General features: G+C 42.9%; 1 protein-coding gene across 1 annotated transcript in view; it reads left to right on the top strand.

The window, feature by feature from the left end:
• MTPAP (mitochondrial poly(A) polymerase) overlaps nt 1-22,606 on the top strand; it is a 361,093-nt gene that overhangs the window by 233,528 nt on the left and 104,959 nt on the right. The window contains exon 6 of the mRNA XM_069648089.1: nt 11,712-11,938. Within this exon, the coding sequence (XP_069504190.1) occupies nt 11,712-11,938 (227 nt within the window). The remainder of the gene's footprint in view (nt 1-11,711; nt 11,939-22,606) is intronic.

Here is a 22,606-nt window from a genome sequence, read left to right as displayed (position 1 = left end):
CAAATATCTGGCTTTGAGCGAGATAAGGCATAGCTCATGACGGATAATAGCATTCGGAATTGCCATTGACAGGCCCATAACTTCTTTCCACATTTTCCCCTGGAGCACGTTCAGATATGAACTCATATCTAAGTTACAAATATCCAAGCCGTAAAGGAGAACTGGTTCACATTTTGCCAAATAGAAGCGTCTTATAGGTAGAATAGAAAATTTACATACCCTGATTTTCAAAAATTTTATTTGGGTATTCAATTTTGACACTTTTTCTAGAAGACTTAATTTCCACATCTTCAAACTGGACTTATTGGAAAGATTGTAACCCAGATATGTTATAGCCTGAACCTGTTCAACCGGATTATTACCCATCTTCCAGATATATGGTTTAGCATTTCTTTTCTTTGTAAATACAATCATTCTAGATTTTGATGCATTGGGGCAAAGATTATTTTGGATTGCGTATTGATAGAATATCTCCATCTCCATCTTCCTACGAAGACCTCGAGGGGTACGATCAAAAAGTATAAAATCGTCGGCAAAGGCCATCCACTCGATAACCAAACTCCCCAACCTGACCGGGGCAATGGAAGGACCCTGCCACATGCCCTCCACATCGCTAACATACAGGTTGAAGAGCGTGGGAGCAAGTGAACAGCCTTGTTTAACCCCCACTTCAGTAATAATGGCATCAGAAAGCGCACCTTCATTAGTAAGGCGCACCCTAACAGAAGTATTCTTATGTAACAGAGCAAGAAGTTGGACAATCTTACAAGGAAAGTTCATTGATAACATTTTAGTCCATAATCTTGCTCTTATGACCCCGTCAAAGGCACTAGAGAGGTCCAAAGATGCCATAAAGACTTCATCCATGTTAGATTGATGGACTGTATCTCTAAAATGGGCAAGAATATTTCCATTCAGATCGGTTCCCAAGCCTTTTCTAAAGCCAACCTGAAATTTACTGAAACAAACTTTACTTCTAATCACTTTATTAAGGTCCCTAAGCAATAAGATACCAAAAACCTTGCTCACCGCATCTTGAAGAGGTATTGGTCTATAGTTCTGGGGTTCATGTACGTCCCCTTTTTTAAATATCGGGACAATAATGCATTGGGACCAGGATTCAGGCATAGTATGGGTTTTGAAAATGTCATGAAATATGGGTTTAAGCAGGGATGCCCACATCTCCGGAGCCGCCTTAATGACAAATGGAGGAATGCCATCGGGGCCCGGCGCTCTCGAAGGTTTGAGTTTGTGGATAGCCCACTTGATATCCTCAATATCCCGCAAACGTACACTCTCCACTCGCGGGCCTAAGTCCAATTCCTGTTCCCCGGAAAAAGCTGGGGGAAAGGCAAACTTTTCCTTATAATAGGAACACCACACCTCCGCTTGAATTGGACTGTCGAGGCGATCTTTAATAGGCCTAAGTATATTATTAATAGTTTCCCAAAATGTTACGTCTCTACCCTTACAGAGGTTGTTCATCATCACTTGATGCACTTCCAGATATTGATCCATTCTTAGGGATTTAATGAAGTTTTTATGTTTCTGAATAATTTTTTTCTTTTTACGTTGAAATTCAAGAGAAGAGATAGGTAATTTCTTCAATGATTTGATATACCTATATTTAAGACATTTAGAACATTGAATTCTAGGATCGGCCACCCTCCCCTTCCATCTCATCCCTTCCTTCCCACTAATCCTACTAATTTTGTAAACACATGACGTAATTCCATTATAGTAGGATCCCCCCGAATCAGTCTCTACTTCCCTTTTGATTTGGTGCAATAATCGGGGCAAATTCTCCAAGACTAAAGTATTGAATTTCATAATCACTTTCTTGTTCCATATAATCCTTCTGCCATTATTTTCTGCCTTAAGGCCCACAAAACATAGGATTAATATGAATACCGACGTTAGGTAATGAAAGGGAGAAACATAGTGGAACATGGTCACCTAAATCGACCTCCAGGAGAGTCAATTTTCCACATGCTTGTTTCCAGCTATTGGATACATAGAAGAATTCAATTCTAGAGATGTTTCTTCCTCTTTTCCAGGAATATTTAGGTAGCTTCCAATCTGGAGCATGATCTAAGAGGCCCAAATCCCATTGATCAAGATAGTTATCCCACCATATACCTCTCTTAAGGTTAGGGTGGAGTAGCCTGGGGAGGACCCCTTGTTCATTGACCATAGAACCCTCAGCACAGGCCGAATTAAAATCACCTCCCAAAATAATACGATTTCCATACCCCTTCTGAAATCAATCTCCAAAAATAACTCCAAGCGAATCTTCCATGCTTTCAATGGTCACCTTTAAGGGATTCCAGTACAAATTCAAAAGGAGAATAGGTTCTACATTATTCTTTGATGAGAGAGCAATACCCAAAAGCCAATTACTCTTAAAAATCACATTGCCATAAAACCCCAAATTACGATCGACCGCAATAATCAGACCGCCACTCTGCCTACCTGCTAGGTCCCTGAATGCTAGAGAAGAAAAAGTATAGAAACCTTCTATATCCATATCTGACAGCATCATAGTCTCCTGGAAAAAGTAAATGCAGGGGCGAATGTGATTATCCCTTTTTCTCAAAAATGTATTCAAATGCAGTCCCCCACAAGTATTCCAGGAAATCACATCAATGTTAAGACTATTAGGAACATCCCTTACCCTGACTAATTATCTCTAAGGTTTTAAGCGCCGGTTGCAACCATGACCAATCTTGGCCACTTTTAAATAGGCTAGAGATTAGCGCCAACCCCGGATCAGGATTTTTTACATTACTATTACCCAATTGTACCATTTGTAAATGTTGAGTTATTGTTGGCTCTTTATATTCAAGGAAATTATCTGCCTCCTTATCATCTATAAGTGTGCATATATCATAACCCAAAGAATTGAGGTTATTTTCTTGTGCACGCACCATATCTGCTACCATCACCGAATGAAAGCAGCTTACCATACGTTGATTATTATGATTCGGCAGGGAAATGGCATCTATATCATCTGATGTTATCGCCCTTAATAGGGGATTTTTTTTTAACAGATTTAGGAGAAATGTTCTATTTAGGCTAACATGAGATTCTGTTTTATTATTATTGATCCAGCCCAAAATCTTCCCTGTCGTAGCCTTCGATGAGGGCTGGATTAAGATAGATTTCTTTTTTGTGCTATCAGCCAAAGATTTCATCATTGGCTCTCCTTGCAAGTCCTGGATTTTACAAAAATGGGTATCTATAGGATTTTCTCCATTAGGGATCAGACCATTCCCATTTTCAGCCGTCATCATCGGCCCCTCAGGAGACGAAGTACTAGAGCATACTATCGATGTTGTTGCTTGCACAATATTATTGCCATTCGTCTGAATAGGCTTAATTTGTTGAGATCCTAAAGATGTTCTAGCATGTTTAGTACTAGTTATTTTACCAAAAGCTGTCATCTTAGTTTGTATCGTCTGAAGGCGCTCTTTTCCACTTTTCAACGACTTCTTCACATTCAAATTGTTGTCCATATTTCTTGCTTCCTTAATATCAGAGCCTTTATTGCAAACCTCTCCCTCTATCTGCTTCTTCTCCCTATTAGGGCCCTTAAGTACTTCCCTAACATCACACTTCTATACAGCTGAAATATTTCTAATAGCTCTAATGTTTGAATTACTACCTTTAACCTTAGTGTTGGGCATGTTCTTAGTTTTTTTCTACATCCTAACCTGTTTTTTTTGTCTTCTTACGTCTATATAAGGGGGGATTGAGGTACCTCATTGATATCATAGTCGGAGCCATTAACAGGAAACGATTCATTGGTATTAGTTATTGCACCTATATCTAGTACCTGATCCACTAACTCTTTTTCTCTGTTTTAGCTTTTGTTTGCATTTCTGCCCCTTGTTAGGAGGAGTCTGTTGGACATTTGTTATATCTTCACTACTAATATTCACACACTCTCCTTCCTTAGATATCTCCATCTCATGCTCCTGAGCACTAAGATTTTCCATATCCTGTTCCTGGATATATCCTCCTGCTGTTCTGGTAATAGCATCCAGAAGTACAGAGGGACTATCCGGACAACTCAATTCCTTACCATAATTATTGACATTAAGCTTATCATTTCCCTGACTTGGGAGATCCAAATGCACTATTTCTTTAAGTGAGGAGGAGGGATGGTCCCCTGCAAGCACAAATTCCAACAAAGTTGTAATCTTAGCATCCATAGTTATAAACCTAGCATCTTGTTCCTTTCTGTATTTATCAAATAAATCCTGTTTAATATTCTGTTCCTTAATAGTCTTAGCCTCCACTATACCCTCCAGGAATGCCAAACGGGTCACCAGTTGATTTAAGGCAGCTTGTTGACCTACCATAGATCCACTAAATATCTCCTGTGACTCACTTATAGTTTTCAGAGCCAAATTCAGGCTAATGTGTAGATTGGCTAAGAGGGGTGAAACAAAATCCCCTCTCTCCTCACTACCGGGACTAAATGTCTCATGTTTATCCTTAATTGCCGGAAAACTATCTCGTATAATTAGACTAGGATCGGTAGCTCTATTCACTATTTTGGGACAATGGTTCCCTTCCTTGTCCTCAGTCTGAGTATAGCCTATCTTTTTCTGTGTGCAGGTTATAGCTGACTCTTGATGAGGATCAGTAGCTCTATCCACTGTTTTAGGACATAGGTTCCCTTCCCCATCCTCAGTTTGAGTATTACGTGTCTTTTTGTATATGGAAGTTGTACCAATCATTTGGCTCACTTTGGATGGGGATTCCAACCTACCATCTTGTTGTTTCCCTATCAAGGTACAGTTTCTAAATTGTACGGGTGCCACTCTCGATGCCCCTTCTGATAAACTCCTTACCCCCTTATCTTTAGAAGTTCTCCCTGGTGGTATCTCTAAATCAATAATTTCTTTAAGCAAATCACCCGTGGCATCTGCCATAAGTAGAAACGAATCATCCAACTCACAGTCCCCCATAGGTTGATTAAAAATAAGCTTAGAATTACTAAGGGTTCCTTTAAATTGTTCCCCCCCAACTAGCATGCTTATTAGACACCACCTGGGCAGTTCCAAGGTCACTTTGCATCTTATCGTGATCATCCTTCCCAAAAATGAATATTGCTGGTGAAATATGATTGGGCTGCTTAATACTGTACGGGTATAACCCCTTGTTATTGCTTTTCTTAATTGATTTTGTCAAATCCAATCCTTGAGTTTCCCCGACTAGCCTTTTTTCATTAAAAAGCCTTCTCTGGAGAGGGGTGGAGGCATGGAAACGTACCACCCTTTTATTACCAGTCATACTTTGTTGAAGACATTCCTCATCTGTGAGTTCCTGTCTTGACTCCAACCGTCACTATAGATTCCTGAAGCATCTATACCCAAACTATTTGGATTTCCCCTTATAGCGACTAGAGACTCGGGGACTGCAGGACCAGCAATCGGATATTCCCCCATACACCCTTCAGATATAGATTTAGGATTACCATTACTATTTTCAACCAATATGTTTGAGGCACTCATATTTTCCATATGCTCTTTAACAGTAGGTTTTTCAGATTCTATAGGTGCCCCCAATTGGGCTCCTGCTATCTTAGTTTCTTGACTCTCAATCGTTTCAAACCCACTTCTAAGTGCCGGTATAGTTTAAAAAATGTATAAAAAGGAAAAAAATAAAATAAATCAAACTATTTCCTTAATAGCACGTAGGGAAAAATTAGGAAGGAAAGTGGAGAGTATAGCTCGCAGCCTCTATTGAAAAAAAAATGACGAAGTAAGAACCAACAATTCCTTTAAGTATTAAAAGGCTGTATATAGGATAAAAAGTAATAAAAAAATCTATATGGCAAGATATAAAAAATATATAACCTTCAGTTGAAATCCAATAGCCATAAACAAAATAAAGTCATGTTAATCAACAATAATCCAACACAGAAAAGAAATATAGTTGGTCAGTCACAGGGTAAGGAATGCCCGACAGCTTAAGGAGCTGCCAGAGTCCGACTCCCCTCCCCCCCCCTTACCCTGAATACTGGCTGGAGTACAGTCAAATTGTGAAGGCAACAGGATTTCTCATTCAAAAGTACTCACAAAGCTGCAGCACTGACACAGATCACAGCTCAACAGCGGCTCCAGCCCTTACTGCCTCCAGGGCTTAACGCTGCAAGGGTGGTTGGGCCGGCTATTTCTGGCCGAGAACAGTCACGTGATACGTCACGTGGGCGTGCAGGACCCCGCCTCCTCCAGGAAGCAGGGGGAGCAGCAAGAGCACGGCTCCCAGTGCTGCAGGGAGCGAAGATGTAGGAATCAAGTTGGAACATTAATACGTTCAAATACACAAAGCGCTCCTCACACGGAACAAAAACCATGCCGCTCGGGTGGTTGGGCCGGCTATTTCTGGCCGAGAACAGTCCCGTGATACGTCACGTGGGCGTGCAGGACTCCGCCTCCTCCAGGAAGCAGGGGGAGCAGCAAGAGCTCGGCTCGCAGTGCTGCAGGGAGCGAAGATGTAGGAATCAAGTTGGAACGTTAATACGTTCAAATACACAAAGCGCTCCTCACACGGAACAAAAACCACCACTCTTGAGTGTCTGAAAGATGGTGAAACTTGCTTTCTGCGCCCGACCCCCATCCCTCAACTTTGGCGTGCATCCAAAAATGCAGACTTCATATACTACTATTTCTGTTGCTAGATGCATGTATTTCTCTATATTTCAACTGTTTTTTAATTCCACTCAGTCTCTTACCATGTTGCTTTTCATTTCTTCACTTTTACTTCCTCTTTAGGTTGCCATTTCTTTCCTGTCACTTCTTGTTTTCTTGCTGCTACCTCTGTCATTACCTATCCTTGCTTCTACAACCATAACTCTGCCACCACATCTGTTTGTTATTGAATCAGTTGCTGTCTCTTTACTGCCACATTTGTAACTCTGCAACCTCTATGATGCAACCTCACTCACTTTTGTCTCTGCTGCGTAATGAGGAGCTAATGCAAAGGTTGGCAGAAATCTCAATTCCACATGAGATGCAAACTAGAACTGGTGTCCTGTACATATTACACATGAGCCATTGTCGTGGGTAATCTGGCAGATCTGGGCGGCATTGGCGTGCTGATTTTTATTAAATCTGTCGGCCGCCTTTGACTCTAAAGACCATTCCATCTTACTGTGTACGTTCGCCACGTATGGCATCTCCGACTCAGTGTTGACCTGGTTTGGTTCCTTTCTTGCTGATCACGCTCAAACTCTTTTTGTCTCCTTACACTTCATACTGTTGTTCTGTCACATGTCGTGTTCCCCAGGGTTCTGCTCTTTCAACTATTATTTTTAATGTATATGTTCAACGTCTTGCAAAACGTATTACATCTTTTGGCTTTTGCTGCTACATGTACGCTGATGATACAGATCATGGTTCCTCTTAACCTCAGTAATCCGACAGTAGCTGTTTGAAATCTGTTGGGGACTGGATGTGCCAGAACTGGCTTAAGCTTAATGGCGACAACACTGAGGAGTTGATAATAGGCTCATCATCCCTCTGGGATCCTGATTTCTGGCATGCATCCTTGGGCCCCTTTCCACAGCCAGTATCGGTTGTAAATAACCTGGCAGTTAAAATACCTGCGTCCCTTTATATGAAAGGACAAGTCAGCTCAGTCTGTCAGCAGGGCCATTTTAAACTTAAGGTTTTGCGCAAAGTTCTTCCTTTTCTTTCTCCCCTGTGCTTGCTCCAGTTGTTGCCTCTCCGCTTTATATTTAGCTCAGCTTGCCTACTTGTTAGACAGGCTGCAAGTGCTGCAAAACCCAGTGTTGTTTCTGGTCAATCAATTTGTGACCACATTTCTTCCAGTGGTACGCCATATCAAGTTTAAATTACTGTGCTTAGTTCACCAAGCCTTTAATGTCTTGGGCACAGACTATCTACAGCAAATGTTTTGTCTGTACGTCCCCTCGCAGTTACTCCGCTCGTCATCAGATTTTCTGATCCAAACTCCCACAGTCTATTGATCCAGAACTGGTGGACAAGCTTTTTCTTTTGCAGCCGCCGGCCTATGGAATAAGAGTCCTCTTTCTTTACGAATGCTGGTTGATCATCTGGCTTTCCGACCCTGTCTTAAGGGACTCCTATTCAATTAAATCTCTCGCTTCTTTTTTTCACTTATGACGGCTGCTTCTGTTTTCATTGGCTTTCATTCAGCGCCATGTTGCCCTAGAGTGTAAGCTTCGCTATACCAATTGTCTTAACATTGTGCTCTAAATATCTTCTAGATTTTGTTACCTAATGCACCTTCAATGTAAGACCAGTTGGCTTGGGGAGCTAAAAGTAGCTCCTGGTAGCTTTTGTTGTCAAGGTAACCAGGCTTTACTAGGCTTTAACTAAGAGCTAAATAGCTCCTAGCTCCCCTCAATTCGGAACCCTGCAGTAATCTAATAGAATCACCAGTGAAGGGAATCTAGCAAACATACAGGTTATATAGACTTTTATTTTTGCAAGCGATGTACATGCCGCAATGTCCAGAAGCCGGTCATTAAATTGAGTTTTCTAGAATGCTGTTTGAAATACTGACGTGCCTGTTGAGTAAGGGATTGAGCTTTTAATGAATAACAAGTAGTGTTTTTTTTATAGGCAGGAATGTTCTGAAATTTAATTTTGTTTTCTATATAACGAAAGCTATGTCCTGGATCCTCATTCACTTCAACGCATGGCGAATGTGTGCTCATGGCAAATCAAATGTACATAGGATGATGTGTGAGTTTATACAAAAGTCTAAAACAAAGTTAAATGCAGCAGTGAATATTGAATTGACGAACATATTGATGATTCCTCATTGTAGTAACCTTTAGTATTGGGATTTCATTCAGAATGGTAAGATAATAGTCTGTTTATATTTACATTGATTTGATCATTTCTCGTTTCATTCATCTTGATTTCACAACATTGAAATATCATAAAAGCAGACACCAATATACATTCAAATTTGATAAATATTGGAGATTAAGATACAAATATATAAATAACAGCAATTTCATATAATAATGCCAAAGTCAATATAAAAAAGAGAGAACATTCCATTCACAAACATATAAAGGAAGCAATAATACTTTGGCACACCAATACCTGCTCTTATCAAAGTCACTAATGTATAAAATAAAAAAAGGGATTAGAGGTGCCCTACAAGTCCCTGTAAGCCATAGCATCCCTCGCAAACATTACAGTGTGGTGCTGATCAAGCTTAATAAATTAATAACCTACTCTAAAAACTCTGCTGATACACAGAATTCTACCTTCTACGCCAAACATTTACCAAATACTTCACTGTTGAAAATACTGCAGGCCTGTTGGTAGCATTGCAGCATAGATCTATCACATCCGAAGTGAATCTAACTTGTCTTTTCCTAAACATGCGGTTTGAGGAATATTTTTCTTAGCCAGAGATACTTTTGGCAGAATAGAAGCAATTGTACCAGGACAAAATGGTGATTCGGTTGACACATTTGGGTTCCATCTAATGCAGAATCTTGCTAGCGGTAGGGTCCCTATTCGAAGATTTAGATACAGGGCTCTTTTGGATTGAGATCAAGATATAGCTTGTATCCCAGCACTTGCTTAATGCTCCAGTAAAATCTGTCACTGTTGCGCCTTTAGCAAATAAACCGGATTCTGATCAAAGAGACCCTGGCAATCTGACTGATACCAAATTGCAATTTCTCTCACTCATTACACAAGCATACACACACAAACAAATTAAGCCTTGCCGTCTGCCTCGGTTCTTATGCTTCTCACCGCAGTCGCACAGTGTCTCCCTGAAGTGCTGCGGCACCCTTGTAGGACGAACCGTAACCAGGAAGCAAAGAGCTCTTACTGGTTCCTGCTCATTTATACAGGAATCTGAGGGCTTTGGACACAGCAGTGCCCCTATCTGTTTGTATCGGCGGGGAGGCGCATGTGCGCCACCTCGCACATACAAATGTGCGACTCCCCAGCCTGCATCCCCAGTGGACCATGCAAGGCTGGGGAAGCAAAACTCCCCTGCCTTGCATAGTCCATGCATGCTGGGGAACAGAAACTGTCAAAGGGAAATTGTTTCCCTGTGACAGTTTAAGCCGGCCCGGCAGCGCTCCCTCTGCTGCAAAAAGCAGCTGAAAGAGCACTACGTGTTTTTACAATGTGTGGCTCCTCGCCTCCTCCATTATGGGTGAGGGTTCTGTCAGGTTGGTGACCCCTCACCAATTAAGGACGTTCCACCACTGCACATCATGTCAGAAAATGGGTCAAAATTTGCAGTTCATTGACAAAAATGCACAATAACTGCTCTGCGGAGGAATTCCAGTGTTGTTGGGCTCTACTGTAGTATGGGTCTTCCAATGTTGAGGCAGCAGAAGAGTCGCTGATGCCTACTTAACAATACCGCATTGTAGACCATAGGATCCAGTGGAGAGCTGCACATGCCCACTGCTGTCTCTGAAAGTAAGCATTTGAAGGTAGACATTTTTGCACATATAGAACACCTGGCTCCCGCTCTAGAACAATTTCAAGCTTCATCAGTATCTTTATCAATACATTAACCTACACACTGATAACTGTGAATTCCGCAGGGGAAGCACTGCCCCAGGAAAAGAAAACTGCCTTCTCCTGCATCAGATTGACCCTCTTCAACTTGGAGTATCCTACCCAAGAAATAAAGGGTTAAACCAGATTATTTTGACTTCCATTCTTAATGATTTGTTGAAATGATTAGACTCACTAAACTTAAATTCTCATTTCTGATGAGCTTCATTAAGGCAACACATTTGTTTTATGCTACACTGCCTGTGAATAGGAAGGCATGTACACAAGACTTGTTGGTAGGGCTATTTGTACTTATTTTTGGACTTGGAAGCTCCAGTTTTTTGTTATACTCTACTTTTTGGTTATGCTTCACAATTCGCTGATATTGTCCAAATCTTAGGAAAACAATTGCAAGACTGTTGAATATTAGTTGATCTCTATATTGTGGACCCAACGACAGTCATGTTATGAATCTTCAAACGGTTATAGCTGACTTCATTAATATTCCACACAAAGAAGCTAAAGTGTAAGAGTCAAAATAAGAGTAAATATGAAAAAGATAACTTAACGTGGTCAAATTCCTACGTGGAAAGGGCTTTATACATATTGCACGTGTCAGTAGATGGACTGCTATGGCAAGCTCTCCAATACAAAGTTCAAACTAGGGAGCAATGAGTGTAGCTTTTAATGGGGAAGAACTGTTTTCATTCTTCTAGCAGACGCCTTGATTTCATAGGGTTTTTAATTTTTTTAATTTTTTTAATTTTTTTATTCGGTAGCCGGTTTTGCTATTATACCTGGATGTGTTTAGGAAAATGTTGCTTTCTTAAATTGGGGGAAGTGATGGATTTCTCCTCAATACTGATAAAATACTCTAGAAATGCAGAATATATGTTGCGGCAGCTAGCCACTCACAAGGTTCTGAAAAAATCTAAAACTGCTTTTTTTGTGGATGTGCAAATGTTTTGATTTGGGAATGACTGTCGCATTGTTGCTACTGTTTGCTACCACTGATTTTCATCATTAACATAGCTTGGCTAAATTAGATGTTTGAAACTAGTGCATTTCTATAGAATGTACATTTCTTGAAATTGTGATTGGACAGCTTTATTTCAGAAAGGTATATTTGTACTAACGTGTTTTCCTTTACATTTTCATGTGTTCTAGAATTGCCATGAGAAGTTCAGAGCTGCTGTACATATACGGTAGTCTTGACTCCAGAGTGAGGGCACTTGTTTTCAGTGTGAGGTGCTGGGCACGTGTACACGGAATTACAAGTAGCATTCCTGGTGCCTGGATTTCAAACTTCTCTCTAACTATGTTGGTCCTGTTTTTCTTGCAAAAAAGAAGCCCTTCTGTCATTCCAACTATAAATCAGCTAAAAGATCTTGGAGGTATTGTATTATTTCTCTATATTATTAAGTGCTGTATGCAAATGGTTGTTATAAATTCAATTTATAAATAAAAAAAGTTTATGATGGTTTGCGATGATGTAGAAGAAGTACATTAGTCCTTTTTGGGAATAGTTAGGAATTCTGTCATTTAATGCAATTTCCTTTTGTTTGAAAAACAGATGTCATATTGAGGCAAGTAACACTGGTGGGTGTGTTTGGGATTCACCTGCTTTCAATAGATTTTGCTTTTTAAAAGTCTTCATGTTAGGAAAGATTTCTCTGAATGCAATTTTTCCTCTGTATTATGGACCCTCCGCCCCCAAACGTTTTGCTTTTGTTTAGCTCTCCTAACCTGACTTTTTCCAGTGGAGCACAGCCATCAGCTGCGCTCCCCCAGGCTTTTGCTCATTTGTTATGGGGAAACGGACACGTCCTTTAGAGTGTCAGTACTGGAAACTGTTTCCCATAGTCTTTTACTTTGTTGCCATTTTCTTGGTAACTTTTTATCAGTGTGCAAAGTACATTACTGTACCATGCACTGGGGTCCTTTTTAGTTTTATGGCCCTAGGAATTTTTGGTGCACGTACAATTGTGCCTAAGATGAACTGATGACAGCAGTTTATCTTTATATTGTTTTAACTACTTTTTATCGAACCATACCGCGTTTACCGCAGATGGCTCATGACTGTGGCCAGTGCTGAAAATGGCAGTGCCGCAAAGTCTTTTGTTCTGTCCTTTGGCCATCCTGACCCTTTGCCTTCCCCCAGGTCGAGCTGATGCGGGACTTCTTTATTTGGGCATGCAGCATCCCGCGAAAACCGCATCTTTTGCAGGCTCCTGCATGTCACGTGTGCTAGTGCCCAGGAAGAGGGTTCGGACTGTCTGGTCCCAATTCACACTACTGGTGCCAGGATGTCTGGTATGCATGAATTCATGACCACCGTGGACCGTGGACCATGATTGGACCACAGCTGGTGTGCATGCAAGGGAGCAGATCTATTGGTTGTCCAGATTCGATAACACATCGAACTTTGGATAAGAGATGGGGCCTGGCATCCATTCCAGGTCGATCTACAGTGGATCATCTTGATATACCAAAGGAGGCATGTATCCTGTGAGCTGAAACAGACCTGTGGACCCGCCAGAGACGAGCGGGAAGGTTTGACACCCTGAGCCCACTGTTACCCCCTGCTTTCTTCTTGACCTTAGAAGGCCTGCGAGGGCGCTTCGACCCATTTGAGTAGTGGGAACAACTACTCTCGGCGTCTCCTGATTTCCCACTAAAAGAGCCTTCTCAGAAGTGTTCTTGGGCTGTCCAGTGAACTGACCCTCTTATCCGGGACATTGCATAGGTGCGCCGCCACTTCTTGAAAATGTGGGCATCCCGAGCTTGTTGCTCTCAACACTCTCCTGCCAGATTTCGCAGGACTAGCTGCTCTGGGACGTGATTTAGGAGAGGTGTGTCACAGCGTAAACCTTTGTGGTCCCTACATCACTACGTTGTGGTGACGGTCGTTGTGGGTGACTTTCCCTCCTTCTTTGCTGTGCCCTGAGTCCTGCTGCTCCAGAACTTTCTTCTTCCTCCCTTCGTTGGAAGAGTTGTGGCTGCTGTCCCGTCACGGACGACTGTCCCGTCCCGCAGCACCTGAGAGCCGGATCCACGAGCAAAGGTGGAATTCACAACCTCAGGCGACCTCGACTTAACTGGCATAGTTTGGTCCGGATTGAAGCAAGGGGCAGTGAGTACTTGCATAATTTACCGGTGGCGCCTGGCTCATCCATTTGTCTTTACGCACAAGGGTTCTTTGGGATCCTCTCTTTGGCTGGGATAGCCTGCACTCCCTGTCTGTTCCGAAAGTCGGTAACTGCTCTGTCCGCGAGGGCAGAACCTTCCCATGGGATTGGAACTTCTTCAGGATCCTTACCCGACTGTCCCAGCAACTGTCTTCGCTTTACGAATTACCACACCTTTTTACGCACTACTGTACTTTGACCACAATGTTCTCCACTTCGTAGGGCTGGACTGAATAAGTTAGCATTTCCATCCTGAAGACTGCCTAATGCATAATTCGTGTTAACACCCTTTCTGTTAAAATGTGTTGATGTTTTACTCCCTTTATCACATTAGGCTACAGTAGTTGTATATATGTCAAAAAGTTAAATGCTTTTGTGCTAACTGTCGCATTATTAGTTTGGTTATTCATGTTGTTTTATTGGGCCTAAAATAAATATATATGTATTTTTGATGTACCCCTGTCTAAGAGTATTCTGTGGTATCTTTACTTTGTGTGCTCATTGTGGGCTTCTGATCATTCCCACCCCTCAGGAGACTTGGTCTTGACCGCCTGCCAAGATACCGTGATTGGTCTGGCTTGTCCAGGAGGTTCCCGTTTCACTAAACTAGGGTGGCTTCCTAAACATATGTCCGTCCAGGTCAGAGTTTAGAAATCCATTCTAACAATCCCTATTCCATTTGACCAGTACAAAAAATTGAGAGCCATCTTGCCGCACCGGACACTCGTCTGCAGAGGGGATAAAGCCTGGTGGTCTTCTCTACAATACCTTCATCCAAAACAGCCACAGTTCCCTCCCTACAGGCCATTCTGTTTCTTTCTTTTCAAATAACTCCTTGCCTCTGCTGCGGTATTGGCATTATGCAGATTGACAGCTCCAAGCATTCTTTTCAGAAAGTCCTTGTTACAACTGTGTTTTTATTCCAGGAACATTGCAGTTCTCAATGAATATATGTAGATATAAACTCAATAACAAAACATCAATTGGTTGAAGATTGTGATTTATCCTTTGCAGCATCTTCTTTTGTTACAATGTTTAACATAAACCAAGTAGGCAGTGCCTTTACTTTGATGGCATTGTTGGTAGTTAAGATCACCTGGAAAGGCCATTTCCAATGTGGGGCCAATTATCACTTTGGCTGGTGCGCCTTTACATAGTCCCAACTCCGGGCTCCAATGAGAGTAGCATGCTTGCTCTGGTTTTCTTGCTAATGTTTCTTTGACCGTTTTGTGGATAAGACTCAGTAGACTTATCTTTTTTCAATACTCCAGCATAATATTGTCTGTCAGATAAAAATGTACAAAAAAGAGGTGCCTTGATCACTCCAGGTACTACAGCCTTAATGTAACAAATGATCTGGCCGAACCAGGTAATGCCCCAAGGACCCAAGAATTTAATAAAGATTTAAACAAAGACAATGCATGTCATATTTCATAAAAGTAAATAATTACCACAGTTGAGTGAGCCCCAGAGCATTCCCAACATTTAACATACACTGTAATTCGTAATAATAGGGACACATAGTACATGTAGAGAGTATCCAGTAACTCTTTGGTACAACCCGTTGTGGTTGAGACGGGGGGGCTAGTAGATTGTATAGGTTTTGACAACAAAATAATTAGTGCCCGGCATGTGTAACAGGCACTGTGCAGTATAAAACGTCGACACAACTGTGTTTCGTCCTTGAGCCTATTCTGTTGGCTGTAAGTTAGATGGCCTTCATCAGGGCGAGGAATTGCATTCTGGACTCCGCCTGACTCTCCTGTGGTTGTGTTCTAAAAGACAAATAGAATGTGCTCAGTATGGGTCGGTGTACAGGATATTCATTTATGTGCACAATATGTATCAGAAATTAAGGCCCCCCACAGGGGGAATGCTTACCATAACTCAATTCTTCTAGCACATCGGTTCATTGTTACGCCAATGGCGTTGGCAATGACGATCCACCAGCCGTGGGTGTCGCTCCTGGAAATTCTACAATGAAACAAAACTACCATTACTGTAATATGGCCATCCCTCTAGCGCAAGGTTCTGAAGGGACATGGTGGAGCACATACCCAATTGGTTTGTGGTGTTGTGCATGAAAAATCTTATGCTGGCACCAAGCATTGTACCATGTGGAGCTGGGTCCTTATGTGATCCAAGTCTCCAGGATGGTGTGCCTAAAGAACTGGAGGTGAAGAAGGTGAGTAGTTCACCTGGGTGGTACAATCCGTAGACATCAAGTATCGGTATACCGTCCTTTCTTCGCGGGACTTTTCATCGCAGGTTTATTTACTGCAAATTTTTTTTCGAGAAAAAACTTTTTTTTTTTGGGGGGGGTCAAAAAATTCGATAAATGCGTGTGGGTGTAAGGGAATAAAAATAATAATAAAGGGAACGGGGGGTTTAGGAGGGTATCCCCCCCCAAAAAAACAATTTTGAAGATTTTTTTTTCGAAAAAAATCCCCGCGATTAAATAACATAGAACCCAAGTATCAGTGTATCTTAATGTCATCTACATGTGGTCAAAAATCTCAACTGCCCATTGAATGCTGGTACGATGCGTATCAAACGTGCTTACTATCATGGACATTATAGCGCTAATGAGGTTGTTATACCCAAAGGCTGGACAACGAGGGTCACTGTTTCTCCGTGTACCCAGCAGATAGTTGCATCTAATAAGCGTGATGGATGCTGATGCAGTATGTCTCAACGTTGTGTAATTGCACCAATCCACTGTCGATACAATCGTGCCTCTGTCCAGTGATCATTAGTGGCCACATGGATCTGTTCGGTCTGAACTCCGCAGGCAGACTGTGGGCGCCACCATATTGTTAAAGCAGTTTGTGGGGCAGCATGGCAACCGCTGTGGAGCTGGTGTTGCCCGCCGCTGGATGGTGGCACCCATCTCGCAATGTGCCGCTCTGCCTTGGGTATCTGGGAGGACCTGGCCAGGCTAAGTACAGGAACATCAGGAGTCCATGGCAGTGTGTCTAACCGATCTGAGATTAATTCACCCCAATTTTACCTGGCTGTGTGTATGAGCATGTGATCGCAGAGTGAATCCTCTGCAAAACTCCTGTGTCAAGTTGTGAATAATGTTGGGGGCAGTGCATTCAAGGTGGCCGATGCACAAATGGTGTGTCCTGTTGAATGAAGACAAGTGGTGCTTCAATGTGGGAACTCTGTTTATAAAAAGACCAGCATTTTGGGGATATTTATGTGGTGCTAGAGTATTGCGACTCTGTGCATCTCACTAGCCCTGTGCAGACTTATCACTGTAGGATCTTGGTGTGGGGCAGAAAACATGTGTGGCCTATGAATGGATCTTTTTCACATGTTGCTTCAGGAATAGTCTGGCATGTGGCAGAGAGTGCAAGCATGTGTCAACATGTAGCAATCCATTTAGAATACATATTGGGTTGGGTATTCTGTCAGTTAAAAAATCACCAAACAATCCCCAATGAGTACTTGACACATGATGGTATATTGAATCTCTCTATTGGTAGTTCATGATATTTGCAGATGGGGTAATCGGTCTACTCTCCCCCGCTTCAAGAACTGATGAGAATGTTGACAAACTGCTTATATGTCTCTAATAAATATGATCCTGATCATCACAGCCACTGGTTAGCAGTTCCAAAATCCATTCCACTCTATGGCTACATTGAGGCCATGACGGACACTGTCTAGGTGTTACATTCATCTGTTATAGTTCTCCTAGACGCTTTTCACGGTTACCCCCTCTTCTACTGGGACTGACAGTTTTCAGTATGAACCATCTGATAATGCTTCATTTGTCTGAAGTGGTCTACAAGAGGTTTGTCTGCCACTAAATGTCAGATGCAAGAGCCATGTTCAGAGAGCCTCTGTTTCATGGTCTTTTGGTTTTCCTGACGTAGACAAGATTACATGGGCATTGATAGGCAAAGTTTGAATGCAGTACCCTCCGGGAACACTACAAACAACTATGACTACAGGTATAGGCAACCCAACCTTTGGTATAAGCTTATTACTACACAGTTTTGGTAGCGTGTTGAGCAGTCAGGCTTATCTCAAGAGGGGAAATGTGAGCTGTAGTGGAGTTACACAAAGATTCTCAGTTACAGGTATTCAAATAAACTCTTACACTCAAGGCTTCTTGCATAAACAATGTATTTATCAGTCAGTTATAAAGCCTTCTTCAGAAGAGAGCAATAGAATAGTAACACACAAATATACTTCAGTGCTGTACACTTTGAGTTTCTGAATCAGACAAGGCACTTTTGGGATGGCCCACAGACACAACATACACCCAGAGGGGACTTCAGTAACAAGGGTACTGGGGACATTAATACCTTACTGTTGGTATTCAGAATACTCTTTAAAAGTTGGTAAAAGGCAAAGGTTATTAGAACAGAAGACACCACAAATATTCTTAAGCAGTGCAGAACATTTTCTGAGTTCACTAGAAGAGTCATTCAATTCAATAGGCTAAGCCAAAGTCAATGGGCAAAAGTCTTGGCTAGGATAAAGCACTTCTGGTAAGTAATGGAAAAGTCTTTGCACAAGTTCTTAGGGGTCTTTGGAGAAAAGAAGAATCAATTTTAGTGCCACAAGCTGATTAGACCTCTGAGTTGTGGAAGTTACAAGCACTTCTATAGTAAGAACTTGTTTTACAGTACCTTGGTAAAGAAGAAAAGATGCAGCTGATGACTTCTGTTGCTGTGCAGCTCTGCAGATCTCACTGTTCCTGGGCCTCAGTTATGGGGACAAGAGGGAGGAAGTTGGGGGACTCCTGCACTACACCAGTACTGTCAAAACTGGCAACCGGCAAACTTTACTTTCATTGGCTGTTTCGCGTTTCAGCTCCTTGCGGTACATCAAATAGCAATAAGCGCGGTTCCTGGCTGTCAAGGTGGACTTTCCTCACATCTGAGGTTCTGCACTTGACTTGGGGGGAGGTGGCGGTCAGGTTTTGTCAGTCCAGCTTCGTGGGAGTCCGGAGGATCTCCCAAAAGCTTTAGGCCAGTTTACAAGCAACACAAACACTCTGGTGTCCCTCTCCCTGGCTCTACGGTTTCCTGCAGCAACTCTGAGGAACTTCAACCAGCTCCGAAATGGGTGTCTAGGTGGCTTACCTGGGAGTTGATTGGTCCCACCAACTCAAAGCGAGCAGTCGTCCTTGCAGGGCTTCTCTGTCGATGCGAACTTGGCAAGTAGTCCCTGCAGCAGGGCTTCACCAGGCAAACCAACGGTCCAGGAGTTGCAGCAGGCGTCCTCTTCAAGCTTTTCTTCGGTTCCTTCTGCCAGTGGTCGACTCTGCCTTCCAAACCAAAAGACTCTCCTTTTATTCAGTTCTCTCCCATTCATTCCAGTCTAGCTGCCACGCACCGAGCAGGGTGGCTGTCCTTGCTGGACAATCAGCCAGCCAATCACCACAGAGTGCATTTGAGTCTCCTAGGAAACTAAGCACAGGGAGTTTTGAGCACCTCCGTCACTTCCTGCCTACCCTAGACACTCGGGCGCCAGTGGCGGGTTTCTCTCAGAAACCCAGCCAAAGGCGAAATGAACAAAGAGACCAAACTGGTTTGGTGCGCAGAGAAAGTCCTGGCAAAAAAAAGACCAGGCACCATTTTAGCAAGGATGGCTAGATGCCATTTTGAAAAAGATGCTCCCGCGGTTAGCGCTACTGGGTCCGAGAACGGTTGCTGTAAATGCAAACCTAGGTAGTTCAAAGCAAAACCACTGCCACCAGCCAGTCAATTGAGGAAAGGGTAACATAAAAAATGTTACATGAACATTTAGACACAGGATACTAAGCAACCCCTCCAGCATTCTATTGTAAAATAGGGTGTGCTGCGTCTAGCAAGTACAATGCTAAGTAATGCCAATTTCACTTTACTGCTCTGGGAAACTATAGTTGATCCCAGAGAAGTTATTTAAACGTTGGGAAATCTGGAAGACTTCCCTGCGGCACTGCACTGAAGGTGATTTGTGACACAATTGTAAAAGATGCCTATGGAGTTGGTTAGACTCCATAACCAAAAAGAAACAGTGTATAAAATCACATTAAAATACATGAGAGAGTGGGCAAAAAAAGGTCTCGCTCTCTCTCTTCTGGTAAAAGAATCAAGTTCTCAAAAACAAGAAAAGTTGCTCGGGGTCTCCAAGGTAGAGGGAATTAGCACATTTTTGAGAATTCTCCCTAATAGGCATTGGATGGCATATATTGCCATTTTGCTGTTACAATGGTATGTGCTTTCATGTGAAACACTTGTGTATGAGCGCAATACAAATAAAATATCATATGTCCCAGGGGACATTGCCATAGTCGAATGATAGTTTGGTCTCTATGTATTGACATGCTACACATTTCTTGTGTCCTCTAACTGGTGGCAATACCCACGTTCTCTCCACAGACCTTTGTCTTGTCTTTGCGGTAGGTGTGAACTAGATGTTCCCCGAGATTCCTGTTCTTTTTGAAGGCAAATAATGGTTTCTTTGCCAGAGTTGCAATGTTCTTAATGAGGTGCCAGTGTTGAAGTCTTTTACAATGTTGCTGATGCGGTGAATGTGGTCAAGCAAACCAGTCTATTCAATGACTCCTTCACCTTGTTCATGAGGCATGCTTCTCTGGGAGGGTTGGCTGCCCGTTTTCAAGTGTGTTTGACTGCTTTTTTGGAGTCCCCTCTTTGAAGGAGACGTTGTTGTAGTCCTGAGTGTTTTTTGATGTCTCCTGATCTGTACAATTTCTCTGAATTTGAAGGAGTTGTCCATATGGTAGATTTTGCTTCAGTCCTGCCGGATGGTAACTGTCCTAATGTAGATGACTGTTCCGGTCTGTTGTTTTACGGAATAATTCAGTTCTGAGCCCTACCCGATTTGTAAATGTGGAGGTACAAAAAGTCTATTGCTTGATGATCCCATGTCATGGTGAATTGTATGTGGCTATTGCATCAATTAAGCCACTCCACGAAAGTTATGAGTTGCCCGTCCAGATGAGGAGTACATCATCGATGTACCGTTGTCAAATTTGAATACACGCTTTGTGCGGGTTGGTATCTGCGTAGATATGCTTGGTCTCGTAGTCTGCCATATAAAGGTTGGCCACATCAGGTGCCAAAGTGGCACCCATGCTCACCTCTTTGATTTGTTTATATAATTTATTCTTGAAAAGGAAAAAATTCTCAGGCATTGCTAATCTGCCGCATTCTAGAATGAAGTCGGTCGGAAATTTCTTTTAATCTTCTTTGTCAACAAAATAACGTAGGACTTCAAGGCATTCTCCTTGGGGAATGTACGTATAGCGGGCTTCTATGGACATAGTCACCAGAATGCCCGTGTTTACTACCACAATTGTGTCCAGGATGTTGATTGCCTGTGTTGTGTCCTTTATGAATATCATCTGTTTTCCGAATGGTTTTAGAAAGAAAATCTTTTTATAGCGGCAATGGCTCAAGACCACTTCGGACAATTGAAGTATACGGACCGCGATCTCAGATGGTTTATACTGCAAACTGTCAGTCCCTGCAGAGTAGGGGGTAACAGTGAAAAACGTCTAGGAGAATTAGAACAGAGATGGATTTATCGCCTAGACAGTGTCCATCATGGCCTTAATGTAGCCATAGAGTGGAATGGACTTTTGAAGCGGGGGAGAGTACATTGATACCCCCATCTGCAAATATCATGAACTAGCAATAGAGCGATTCAATTTCTGATGCTTGTTAATTTGCTTCGCATCACATGCCGTGCATATGGTCCAACATCCATTGGTAACTGCAGAGTATTGCATCTTGTCTTTCGTCGATCGAAAGGGGACGTCGGCATAGGCGTGTCTGTAACACTATCCCTACCATGATGCGTAGTGTACCCAAAACCCCACACGCGCCGAGGTCCCTCAGATTGTTTTTTTCCACCCAGATTACTGGTCGCCCTAATGCAGAGCAGATGACGTTATTGTCATTTTATCGACTTTGTCATTCTTCATGTTAAGTCACTTTGACAGTTGCATCCTGTGAAACAATACCGAAGACTGCTGAGGACTTTCGACTCCTGTTAATCCTGGCAGCGCTGCCGTCCACGTGGTTGGGCCTGCTGGCCGGCCTACACAGTGGGGTCGGAGTGGACATATTCTTTACAAGTATGCCTTTCCTCTTTCACCCTCTCTGCTCCCTGGGTTTTGTCATTGCTGTAAATGTCTTTCGCTATGGAAAAGACGCCAAATATCCTTGGAAAGACGAGCATGCTCGGTGCAACAACTGTCTTCCCCTCGACCACAACGAAGCTAGTTGCGCGGCCTGTAGACTCCTGCGCCCGAAGACGCTTAAGGAGCTCCTCTTGTAGTGGTGCGCGGCCTACGGCATGTCGCAGGCCGAATGTTCTTCCCCCACTGATATAACCGCCGAAAGTGATGGGGGAACTAGCGATGACCAGCCCTCTGTGTCGGAAGCCATTGACCTAATGGCGGACTGCTCTTGGTTCGCGACACCTGTCCCCGACCCCACCAGCCCTGACGCGAGTCACGCTTTGGGGAAAACACCCAGTGACAGGGGTGCACATGATCATAACACCAAACACACAGCCCAAGGTTCTGCTTCTGCTGCACAGTCGAAGTGCACCAAAGCGCCAACATAACCATCGAAATCTTCCACATGATCCTCTGATTGGCAGCCTTCCCTGCAACCGCTGTCGCGGCCTGCAAATGGGCAATTCAAAGTAAAGGGCGCTAACACTAAAAGATGTGGACTTCGAGGCACTCCTGGAGGACCCGCAGACGCTGCTTAAAGCCTGGGTGGCGCCGAAATCCACAGTTCAGCCTACGGCTCACACAGTGGCGTCAAAATCCACCACTCAGCATCCGGTTCAACCGGTGGACCGCCCTGGTTCTCCAACCATTGGCAGGAGCATCGC

This window comes from Ambystoma mexicanum, chromosome 2q (genome assembly GCF_040938575.1).
Source record: "Ambystoma mexicanum isolate Mex_15411 chromosome 2q, UKY_AmexF1_1, whole genome shotgun sequence".
NCBI lineage: Eukaryota > Metazoa > Chordata > Amphibia > Caudata > Ambystomatidae > Ambystoma > Ambystoma mexicanum.
Note: the sequence above shows the minus strand (reverse complement) of the source record. Positions and strands in the feature narration are given on the sequence as shown.